The sequence below is a fragment of the Periophthalmus magnuspinnatus genome, chromosome 19 (genome assembly GCF_009829125.3).
Source record: "Periophthalmus magnuspinnatus isolate fPerMag1 chromosome 19, fPerMag1.2.pri, whole genome shotgun sequence".
Classification (NCBI taxonomy): Eukaryota; Metazoa; Chordata; class Actinopteri; order Gobiiformes; family Gobiidae; genus Periophthalmus; species Periophthalmus magnuspinnatus.
Window position 1 is genome coordinate 20,482,578 of NC_047144.1, and position 12,570 is coordinate 20,495,147.

The following is a 12,570-nucleotide window of genomic DNA, read 5'->3' on the forward strand; positions in this document are numbered from 1 at the left end:
TTTAGAGCCATGTTTTAACCATGTTATAGTTGTTTCCCCTCACCATTTCCCCTCTCAGAGTCGTTTTTGGATTTGCCGATCAACTCCGTGCTCACCATCGCCGGCATACGTCCACTGTTCTCCAATTTTATTTTCTTAATCGTTTCTTTTAATGTTTGTTTTTAAAGCTCTGCATGGTCTTGCACCTTTATATCTTTGCGAGCTGTTAACGGCTCATACGCCCAACAGAGGTCTGCGGTCGGCCAGTCAACACCTGCTGGAGGCCCCCAGAACCAAAAGGAAACAGTGGGGTGATCGTTCATTTTCTGTGGCTGGTCCCAGACTTTGGAACTCTTTGCCCCTAGAGTTACGCTCAGTTACTACTTTGTCGCTGTTCAAAGCCAAACTAAAGACTCATTTGTTCACGATTGCCTTCAGCTAATGATATTTTTTTTTTAATTGTTTGTAGTTTTGTATATAGAATTTTTGTTGTGGTTTTTACATCTTAATGCACTTATGAAAAGCACTTTGGTTCAGTTTTTGCTGTTGTAAAGTGCTATACAAATAAAGTCTAATTAATCATTACACATTAATATAGGAATTTGGGAGCGAAATCAGCTACTCGCTCGCGTAATCTGCAGCTATCCATCAAAGGCGCCGTTTCGATTACGTTTCGATGACGTTTATGGCGACGTTTATGGCGACGTTAGTTCCCATTGGGCACCGCAGTCTTCTAACGCGGATGTCAGCAGATTTGTTTCTTTTATTAAGTTGTTTTAGATGAATTTTGCGATTTAAAATGTCGAAATTATAGCACAATGATCCACAGATGTCACATATTATAGCTATAGAGCAGACGCAAGCGCAATATGTTTTCTTTAAAGTAAAATTAAAATGTGGGGACAAGTTTAAACATGACTTTGAGCGACAAAACCAGACCATGTACAAACTCTGCATCCAAGGAACAAACGGTAGGAGCTCGGAACATAACGGAAGCTCCTCGAAGTCGTGCAATGTGTCTCAATATTCTCTAATTAACTTATAGATTTAGATGCAGACAAATCATCAACTAAAGCTAAAGCATAATTTGTACACAAAGTAAGAACAAGAAAGACACTAAACCTAACTCTAAATGTTTAAAGTAATCCTGGCTAAAGATAAAAGCACTAAAAACAAAACTAAAATGAAATGTTAAATAGAAAAAAACAAACAAAACATTAACTTTTTGGGTCATTTTAAGCTGAAAACGTACCTAATTAGTGTCGGGATTGTTGGAAAAGAAAATATTCTGAGGAAGGTTACTTAGACTTTCTGACCCCAAGGACTAACCAACCAACTAACTAACTTAAATTGAGCAAAAATAACCAGCGTAACTTGAAAGTGGTTTATTTTGTTGTCCCGAAAGTCCTGAAGACCAAGGTGAAATAAATAATTTGGCTTTGCTCAGCTGAATCGAATCCAGGTATTAAGTAGAGTTTCAAAAAATACAAAAATAACAGGACCAAGACAGAATAATATATTTTATATTCAGTGCATGAGACAGGTTTTCATGTTTTTTGGTGGGATAGTGCCTGGGCTAAGTATTATTCAGAATTTTATACCGGTCAACTGGCAGTTTGGGAAGTGAATTTTAAAATTCTAAAAGAACAAGGACAGTCTCTAAAGTGCTGCATCAAAAAACCAAAAAACCAAAAAAAATAAAAATGCCAAATTTGAGTTCTAAGGGTTCTAGTCTTAAAATAATAAAGCCAGTCAAACCAAATAAAAGCTAAAGTATAAAATAATAATAAGTGACAGTGATGTGTGAGTATTCACCTGTTAATGATAAATTTAACTTAACTTAACTTTAATTTAATTTGCCAACCAAGTGTGTCCATTTATTACTGTTTGTGTCACGTTGCTCGATTGAACAGTTATATAGACAGAATGCCCTTAATGTCTGCACTTTTCTCCTTTAATGTTAATTTTATGATGATTATTTGTGATTATTTATGTTTTAAGATGTTGTATTGTGATTTTAATGTAAAGCCGTTTGAATTACTTTGTGTATGAATTGTGCTGCACATATAAACTTGCCTTATTGTCCCAAGTGGCCATTTTGCATTTGAAGTATTTTGAAAGGTAGATGCAGATCCATGGAAATACAGTTAAAACCATATTTTGGAACATTCTCCATGAAAAAAAGATACATTTCATGCTGTATTGTAGAGGATTATACAGTCAAAGGAACAACATTTCCATGGAAACAAGCCAAAGGGCAAGTAAGAGTTAGGTCTGTGGAGCTGCAAGTGAGCTCACAGTTTTGTAGTGCAATAAACTATAATGCAAAAAACATGCTTTTATTTTTGTTTGTATTTGAAAAAAAGTTATATAATGGAGCTTTAAGGTTTGAACCAATGTCCCTCTGGTGATGGGTGAACGCTTACCAAATCTATTACGGTCACCCAAACATTCAACAATCAGTTTTCTTTTGGCTAACTTTTGGCTAAGTTGTGGATATCTTTTGACTTACATTTGACTTACATTTGACTTACATTTGGCTAACATTGGGCTAACTTTTGACTTACATTTGGCTAACATTTGGCTAACTTTTAACTTACATTTGGCTAACATTTGACTTACATTTGACTAACATTTGTCTTACACTTGGCTAACATTTGGCTAACTTTTGACTCACATTTGGCAAATTTTTCCATGACATTTGGGTAACTTTTGGTGAAATTTTGACTAACATTTGGCGAATACTTCCACAATTTTTGGCTAACTTCTGACAAATTTTTGGCAAACTTTTGACTAACATTTCGGACTCTCTCTCCTCTTCCAGACCAGCCGTAGCCCTTCGCCCTACACGCCGTGGGGCAGTGGCAGTGTGCGCTCCAGCCGCCGCTCCAGCTGGAACAGCCTCAACCGAGCCCCCTCCCTCAAGAGGCCCAAGCACCAATCAGGAGAGAGGAGGTCACTGTTGTCCGGAGAGGGAGGCGGGTCCAGCTCTGACGAGGCAGAGGGAGGCGGAGAGTCTGGAGGGGGCGGGGAATCGGGCGGAGGCGGGCTTTTGGAGGACGACGACGCCTCATTGGCCAGGACGGATTCCATGTCTCAGCAGACCAGGCCGCGGCACAGGAGGATGGAGTCGGTGGAGACGAGGAGTTCCATGGACTTACCGCCTGATGCTTTGCTGCAGGTAAAATAAAGCACAACATAATTAAAGTGAGGGTATTTTACTTCTATGGGATATTAACTAGAACACATGCCATTTTAGCTTTTATTGTTAGCTTTTATTGTTAGCAAATTATATACAGTTGTCCCTCAGTATAATGTGGTTCACCTTTCGTGGTCTCTCTGTTTCGCGGACTTTTTTAGTGTCATTTTTCATGCTTTTTTACAGCGTATGAACTTGCATCGTGTTCTGCGTCTTGATTGGCTGTTGGACTGTAGACCATTGTCCATCAGTCTCCTCCGTGCTGTGTCTCCTGTACAGCACAGAATGTGTTCAGACAAATTTACCTAAACGTTGGATCGCAGTGTGACTCTGAAGTGCTGTATGTTTGAACGTCTTCTCCCCGAAAAACCCCACAATGTCGATGAAACGCTCTGCACCGACAAAGACGCCTACGAATGTTTGAACTTTGAGAGAGTTTAAACGAGAGAGAAATGTGAGAAAATGTTAATGCCTGCATGAGAAAAGTGTATAAAGTGTGTGGTGAGGGGTTTTACAGCCAAAAACATATAGAATAAAAGTAAAAAATAAAGCTGATACTTTGAGGATTTTGCCTATTGCAGGTTATTTTTAGAACGTAAACCCCGCGATAAACGAGGGACCACTGTATTCGCCTAAAACAATATCTTAACATTATAACGTTAAGTCACTCCCCCTTCAGAGCGCTTACTCACAATGAGGGGAGTAACTAAAACTTTTACTCTAGTAAAGGTACTAGTCCAATGAGGTTCATCTGGTCTTCTGTTAATTTATTTTAATAGATTATTTTTCAAGACCAAGATTAAATTTGTTTTCATACCTAACAGTTTGCCTAACACTAGCGTTCTTCCTCATGTGATCTATTAAAATCAAATAAGTAAGAGTACTGTTACTTGAATACAAACATTAGTAGAAGTATGCTGCTACAACAGTACAATTTTTTTTAAAGTTAAGTAAATGTAACCCATGGCTGTTTCCCTTATAGGTCCCGTTCCTGTACCGCTCGGCCAGCATGCACAGCTCCAGACCGCCCTCTCTGCTGGCACTGCGGCCCCCGGAGCACAGGGACTGTAATGGGAAAGGCTCCCCCACCGCGCTGGGCCCCACACATGTGTCTGTGGAGGAGAATACAACGGAGGACGAGAACGCAGAGGAGGAAGTCCAGATGGTTAGTGCTCTGTCAGTGTTTCTACTGTGTCCTGAGCTTGTACCGGCGCAATACGGAAATAACAATGTGACTTTTCTTGGCTATTGTATGTTGTCAGTATTTTTTTTTTTTTGTCAACCAAACCTTCAAACGTTAAAGACTCATTGCAAACATTTCTGACAGAGTATGGTTAAAGTGGGACTAAACACCTAAACTCCTCCCACAATCACATTTCGGATAGAACTGCTAAAGTGGGAGAGTGAGAGGGGAGAAGGATGTGATAAGAAACAGTGTGATTGGTTTAACACTTCAAACTCCGCCCCTACAGCCAGGTGTTTGAAATCAGTAACACCGGGGCAGTCTTTTGTGATGTTATCAACTACTTGAAGTGACTAAAGGCAGCACACAGTTAGATTAAGGCGTTAAACTTGCATTAAAATCGGCAAAAATGACTAGGAACAATATATAACGCTATATACACAGTTAAGTAGTGAAAAAAAGTATATTTAGTGTTTAGTTCCGCTTTAACTTACGTAACAAAATCAAGTACTTCTTCCTCCACTGCAATCCAAGTAATTCTGTTAATGAATTCTGTAAATATCCATGTTTTTGCAGTATTTTAACTCACATTTCTTTCTCAAAGTCATCTCCCAGTATAGTAATTATGTTATTTTACATTTTTTCACGTACATTTTCTGCATGTAATTTTCAGGGTCGCTCGGCGCGGCTGTTCCACTACCTGGAGAAGAAGCAACCGGACTGGTGCAAGCAGCGGGACACGTGGTCTTTGTACCTCTTCCCCCCAGAGTCCAGGTAACACTACAGTCACTTTAAGTCATATAATTCCCAGGCTATTAAAGCTAACTTTGTGCATGTGCAGTTTGGTGTTGCACGCAGATGAACTTTAAAATTTGAAGAGATGAAATACTGAAAGAGCTGAACACTGAAATGGTTAGAATGAATTTTTGTGGATTTAAAGCAGACCTATTATCCAAAATTGACCTTTTTTTGAGCTTTTAATCATGTTATAGTTGCTTCTCTTCTCATTGCCTCTCTAAAGTTGTATTTATCATGATTGGCGCTGTCACGATACTAAAATTTCAGTACAGATTCAGATGCTACGATGATAAAAACACTCGTTCTTTAGACACTAGAGTGTGATTTTCCACATTACATCATAGTACTTTCTTTTCTACATATACGCTATCCCGCAGTCGTACACGTAGGTTCCACAGTGGTCCATGGGCGTATACTAGTCTATGTGTCTTATATTTGTTCAGATACAGCTCTAGATCAGTCTAAAGCTTCAGAAAAGGTTCATTTCTGTCCTGTGAATGTGGCTGTTTTAGTGTTGATACTTGCTCAAATGAGTATGTAGTTTAGATTCTAGTTTTAGTATCGGTTAGTATCTGATTTTTAATACTTTTGACAACCCTGTGTGGCATAAATAGCAGCTCTAGAGTGTGAACTGCAGCTATAGGTTTACGAGTAAGTACAGAGCTGTGACCGTCGAAGTTTAAAATGCAGGACAATACAGAATTTGCATTACATTTCATTGTTAGGAAATGTGTTAATAGCAAAGTTGTTAGCCTCAGAGCAACAAAACCCAGATTTGTTATTGCACAATGGAATCTGCATGTTCTGCCTGTGTCCATTTGTTGTCAATTTGCCCCAGTGACAGTGAAGGACAACTCAAATACAGGACACATATTTCCATACTGGGGTAAAACTGGCTACTTTACCACATCAAACAAAGACACGTCCTTCACCTTGTTGAAATCTACTGAATAAAAATAGTTCAGATCAGTTTTTGTGTAGTTCCAATTTATTCAGTTAGAACTTACTTAGCGCTTGAGTTTCAAGGCTGAGCAGAACTGAAAGAGCTGGAAAAGCACATCTTGTTTCAATAGCTAACAAGATGAGCAACTAATACACACACAGCAGTGGTGGAAGAAGCACTCAGTTTTGTGGAGATACCAGAGCAAAAATACTCAAGTAAAAGTAAAAGTATCATGAAAAAATCTACTTATGTAAAAGTATTAAAGTATCTGTTTAAAAATATATTTAAAGAGTAAAATGTAAAAGTAATAAAGCTAGTGATTTTGATAAATATTTACAGACTTTTGTTCAACAGAAACAACTGAATCAGTATTTTTTTTCTTAGCAGTTTTTTTTTTTTTTGGTGTGTTTATTTCAAATTATTAATTATTAATTAATTATTATTATTATTATTATTATTATTATTATTATTATTATTATTATTATTATTATTATTATTATTATTATTATTATTATTATTATATCAAAAATGTATTATGTTAAAATTAAACTCCTCAGCCTTTTCAGCAGGTTTCAGACAATAAGAAAAATACTTTTACTTTTCTGTTCAAAAATAATAAAAAAAAAAACCCAAAACAAAACAAAAGTAAAGTACAAAAATTTATACTCAGGTACAGTACTACTACTACTACTACCTCTACTTTATACAAGACTAAAACCTGCTAGAGTCTGGTGCATATAGAGGAAATTTGATTGTGTAATACATTTCACATATTAACTTTTGGAAATATTAAAATTAGTATCTGCAGGTAGTATTTGAATAGAAGATATTTTGGGGGTAATATAACGATTATTGCAGTATCTTGATATTCTCAGTGTAGCATGTATCATATTGTATCGAATATCGTGATTATCCCTGTGATTTCCAGGCCAGCTCTAACAGACACTAACGTTTCCCTTTTAAAACTTTTAACCGTGCAGCCCCCATAATCCAAAAAGTCTCTTCCATGTTTTTATAGACGGGGTATTACGCTTCTACGGGGTATTACCTGCTAAGACAAAACATCTAGACCACCATGTTACGTTTTATCGTTTTGAAAATGCTATAGTCGCCAACTGTTTTAGTTTCAGTTTTGTTTTGCAATGCTCTGAGTTCCCCGCTGTTTGCTCCACGTGCTAAGTCACCCCCCCTTCAGAGCGATATCACAACACAGCTGCGTGACGCGGACTTTTGGGTGAAGTATTGGACAGAATCTTGCATCTAACTGTGAGGAGGGGTTGAATAGTGCCCAAGAGAGATCCCTAAATTACTTAAACATGCACGGATGACATCTAGAACCTTATAAGGAGCGTTTTTTGATGAGGGAACAACGTTATAACATGGTAGAAAGCTGCGAAAAACTTGATTTGTAGTCTATATGCCTTCGATAAAAAAAATTTTCATGCAAGGAATGAACATTTATAAGATTAAAAACTATTTCTACCCTACTGTATAAATTCCTTTGCTCATAACTGCCCATTGTATCATCGTATAACAACACCGATTTAGACGCCAATCGGAATCTTCTACAAGTCACAGCGTCAAATCCACGTAAAGGTCAGTAGCTAGCTCCCTGGTGCGGCTAACCATCCAAGCATCGGCTCCACCGGCCTGTGCACTGCCTCTCTCTCCTACTGAGGACAAAACGCCGCATGGGGCTTCCTCGCACCTCCAAACCATCATGGCCGCCTCCTGTGCTCACAATCACATGAAGAGACAGGCCGGGTTGGGGGTCCGATTCCCGGCGGTGTTCACACGGGCCAGAGCGCAAGTCCACCTGCTTCTGAGCAACTGCAGGGAGGAGGTTTGACTTACGACAAGGAGAGCTCAAGTTAGTTTCAACTTTGTGGTGCGGATTGGGCACGACGGTAAAATCTGATGCAAAATTCATGGACGAGTTAACTGGGATACGGAATACTGCAATACTTTAGTGCAAGGTTGGCAGTTAGAATCCCGTTCTCAACATTAACATTGGTAGAGCAGTAAGATCCAGTGACCCACAGGTTGGCGAGTGTTTCCTTGATGTAAAGCAGGATGTTTGCTCTTAAGGGCCAGATGTAACTGTAAGATAAATGCCACTACGTTTTTATCTTGTTAATTAACTGTTTCTAGATTTATTACTTATTCAAGTTACAAATATTGCATATGGATTTGCATAGACATGAAAAAACTGGCTGTTTAACTGTATCTCTTGATAAACTGACATTTTAAGACAGTCATACCTTTTAATTTACTCTTTCGGGGCCACATAAAATGATGTGGCGGGCTGAATTTGGCACACGGGCCTTGAGTTTGACACATGTGATGTAAAGCGTTTTGAGTGACTTGATGAAGAAAAAGCGCTAATTTGACCATTTACCAATCAGGGTGCACTATGTAACTTTTCTGTGGGTCTGTCATCTAATTTTTTTCATTGAGATGTTATTTATTTGCCTGGAATGTTCAACACTATGGCATTAAACTTGTCTATATTGCATTCATTCAGTTAGGTGTTTGTATTGCCCCAAATACCTTGAATAACATGCGCTCTAACTGCAAGTGGGGGCCCCTCTCCACAGAATTGACCTGTAATTTGGTTTGTAGGAGTCATCTGATTGTCACCATGGAGACAGATAATTTAAACATCATACTATGGGTTACATAGTGCCCTTCTAAAAAGATTTATATAGCTGTTTAAGAGAGAAAAAAGGGGGAGAACACCACAGATTTGTGCAGAATAAATGTTTTAACTTTAAAGGTGAACTGTGTAACTTGTCCTCATTGAGATTCCTGATGTGTTCCGTCTGTCTCCATGGATACGAGGAAGTGATACCAGCTAGATAGTTTCATTCCAGGCAACAACATCTCAATAGAGACCAGAAAAGTTATATAAATTGGGTAAAGGACTCACCCACATACCCGAAGCTTTATGGTTCGAATCCATTTCTGACCAGTGCACATTATCGTTGTGTCCAAGAGCAATAAACTTCACTCATCCTGCCTTAGTATGAATATGTTCAAATGATTCAAACGGTACTGTAGGCACAAATTCGCTTGCCACTTGTTCATCAGTCTGCCCTGGGGTATATATTGGACAATTTACAGGTCCCGTACTTGATTTTTTTCCCCATGTGTTTGAGCAAAATGTGTCTCGTCCCAGTACACTTATATTGTTTACCATAAATTTTGGACTATTTGCACCTGAATATAAGTCGCACCAGATACATTTTAAAAGAATTTGTACGTAAATAAGACTTGAATATAAGCCGCAGGTTTTCATGTTGTAACATGAGATATTTACACAGAAAGATGGTACACAGAAGGTTTTTTTTTTTTTTTAATTTAAGACATGTTTTTTTCAAACTGTGACTGAAAATCGGCACCAACACGCCATCAACACGGGATAAACATACCTGCAGGTATAGAAAATAAAACAGTACCAACACGGCCATCTGCTTTTATTTCCTCTGAAAGTTTTTGTCGTCTTTTTACATTGACTAAGTTCCCACTGCAGCCTCCAACGTCGCACCATTGATTCCTTAATGAGAAACTTACGTGCAGTGGCTCTATTTCCTTCTTTGAGGCCAGATTCATTGCCTTTAACTTAAAGCCGCATCATTTGCATTTCTTCGTGTGTTTTCCAAAACTGACACTTCAAAATCAAAACTAGTGTATCCTTCAGCGCATAATCTTTCCCCACATCTATCTCACTTTTGCATTTACTGGTAGAGATTGCCCCCCCGGTGGCCGTTAGCCTGTAAACATCTATAAATTAGCCGCAACGTTGTATAGGCCTCAGGGTTCAAAAACGTGGGAAAAAGTAGCGTCTTATAGTCCAAAATTTGCGTCAATCAGCTCTCGAGGTCCAAATAAACCCACTGTACTGGCATCTAATTAAAAGGAGTTTTATTATCCGAGAATCAGGCAGTGTGTGTTCGCATGACAGTTGTTGTTCGCTTTAATGTCAACGCAGAACTCGGCACTGGTCTCTGAGAGTTTGAAAAACGCTTATAAACTCATCAGGGTGAATAATTAGGATGTTCAGGATGCATAAGGTCAGTAAGGAATAACTTTGGACCACTGCAAATCGTTGAAATGAACTAGTTTGGGTTTTTTCATGTTTTTAAGACAGTAAAAATGCGTCTGCAGCTGGCAACACCATCTCATCTTTGGCATCTTTTTACTTTCAAAAACTGCAGCTGTATATTCAGTATGTTTCAAGTTGATGCATATTTATCCCGGCGCAGTAACCGAAACTGGGTCAGCCTTAGAAGCAGTTTGAGCAGCAGCAGATTTAGGGTGAAATTAAAGCCCCGTAATAATAATAAGGGTGGTGTTTATGTCAAAATAATGATGCCCCGCTCCATGTTTTTTACGCAGAGCCATTAGAAGAGTATTTATGAAGAACATTAGGGCTGTGGAGCATCTGTCACCTCCTTAACTATAACCGATGGCTACAGCTTTCTCATTACCAGGAGGTGTCTGCGTCTACGAGACATAACTCTGATAAAGGGAAAGTGGGAGGGTTTAAATGTCTTCGTATTTTGTCATTTCTTTATTTGAGAATTTGCCAAAGGGAGTGGCTTGATTAAAAGTGCACTAAGTTAAGGCCGGATTAATGCGAGTTCTACGCATGTATCGGTCTAGAAAGTGATCAAGAAAAGGCGGAACGTCATGGAAAATATTTGAATTTGATTGATTTGATTGGTCCGAGCGTTACATCCAGACTGATATCTCTATTTTTTATACAGATTGATATCAGTCTGGTTACGCCATCCTCCGTTGCATCAAACCCAGTCAAACACGATCGTCCAATAAGTGACACATGAAATGAAGGACCTCATTAGTCACCTAAAATAAAACTTCTTTCACCTCAGAAATTAGTGCTTCGCTCATTGATTCTGCAAAAATCCAACATGTTTCCAGCTCTCTGTGATGTTTTTTTATTTATTTTTCTGATATTGATGGACCGAGCGTGTCTCTGATTGGCAAAACCACTTGTCAATCACATCCATTTGAAAACGGGGAGATTCACTAGTGACCAGACTCACATCTCCGTAAAGTTTTGAAGAAGTGTGCATTCTGGATCCAAGGCGAACAAGCCGAGAAATCAAACCTTTGTTAAATCCAGTTGAGAGAAAAGCACAGACGTCGTTCGCTCCACAAATGGACAAATTAAGCACTTTGTCCCCCCCAAAAGCTGAATAATCTGTATATCTACTGATAGAGGCCAAAGTACTTCCATCTGTGTCACTATGCTTGCGTTGGTTTGGGTAATAATGTAAGTATAATAAGATCTGGAAGATGAACTAAAGACGGCATCGTTTTGCTTTCAATGTCCTGAGCTCATTGGCGCGAAATGTCCCCAAACGTTTTTTGATTTTTTTTCTTCTGCCTTACATACTGAATACTGCCCCACGTGTGATGATACAAACGTGCACTGCGGAGCTTGCACAGGGTCATAGTCGGGCAAGACAAAACCCTACAAAGCTAACACTTAGGCACTGTGAGCATTTAACAATCCTAAAAATCAGAATCAGACTTTTATTGCCATTGTCAGTGAACGGAACTCACAAACAAGGAACTTTCTTCAGTGTTAAAGTGCAACATAAAACACTGAATAGTAATAAGATTTAAAAAAAAAAAATAGAAATATAGCTGTTATAAATACAAATAAGGGCATGCATAAAGTTAAAAAGATAAAAAAAGATATGCTTAAAAATAAAATAGTCATAAAGGTACACCAGAACAGCAGTGCAAACATGACTTTATTAAGGTGAGGTATTAAGGTATTATAAAAGTTCATGTTGTGAAAATACTGAATAATCTCTTAAAAATCCGATGTTTGTGAAAGCTGTGGATGCTGCGTCAGACGGGAACGGGCAATTTGATTTCCCAAAAAATCCCTTGTGCTCTATGGGAGAGTTCTTTCTGGGCCCAAACTCCTGGGAGCTGCAGCACCTATGGAGCGGCCACTAATTGAACTCGCTCCAGGACGGAGAGGGAATGTCTTATCCGGGTCTTTTTATAGATCCATGGTTTGAGTGCTTCACCTGTGGCTCCACCCAAACCACAATTCTGCTCTTTGATTGGTCTGAACGACTGGTTAACTGGGCAATCACAACAGAGGGAGGTGGGCCATGTAACTCACAAATATTTCAATACCCTTGATCTTGAATTTTCCACAGTATGGTTTTAAACCTATCTGTCTCCATGGTGACAAGCAGGTAAAGCCACCAAGCTAAGTTACAGGTCAGTTCTGTGGAAGCGTTGACCATCGCTCACAGTAAGAACGCACATTGCTCAAGTTAGTTTTGAGCAACGAAACGCCTGTAATTGAATAAATGTGAAATAGATTTAATGCCGTACTGTGGAACATTCCGGGCAAAGTAATGCTGGCTACTTATGGATGGATGGAGGGATATTAGATAAATATTAATAAAGAAAATA

At 38.7% G+C, this 12,570-nt stretch overlaps 1 protein-coding gene across 2 annotated transcripts in view; it reads left to right on the plus strand.

The window, feature by feature from the left end:
- Nucleotides 1-12,570, plus strand: part of cacna1g (calcium channel, voltage-dependent, T type, alpha 1G subunit) — a 313,071-nt gene that overhangs the window by 183,850 nt on the left and 116,651 nt on the right. For both annotated transcript variants that reach the window (XM_055229674.1, XM_055229673.1), the window contains exons 15-17: nt 2,804-3,160; nt 4,161-4,343; nt 5,035-5,135. In XM_055229674.1, the coding sequence (XP_055085649.1) occupies nt 2,804-3,160; nt 4,161-4,343; nt 5,035-5,135 (641 nt within the window). The remainder of the gene's footprint in view (nt 1-2,803; nt 3,161-4,160; nt 4,344-5,034; nt 5,136-12,570) is intronic.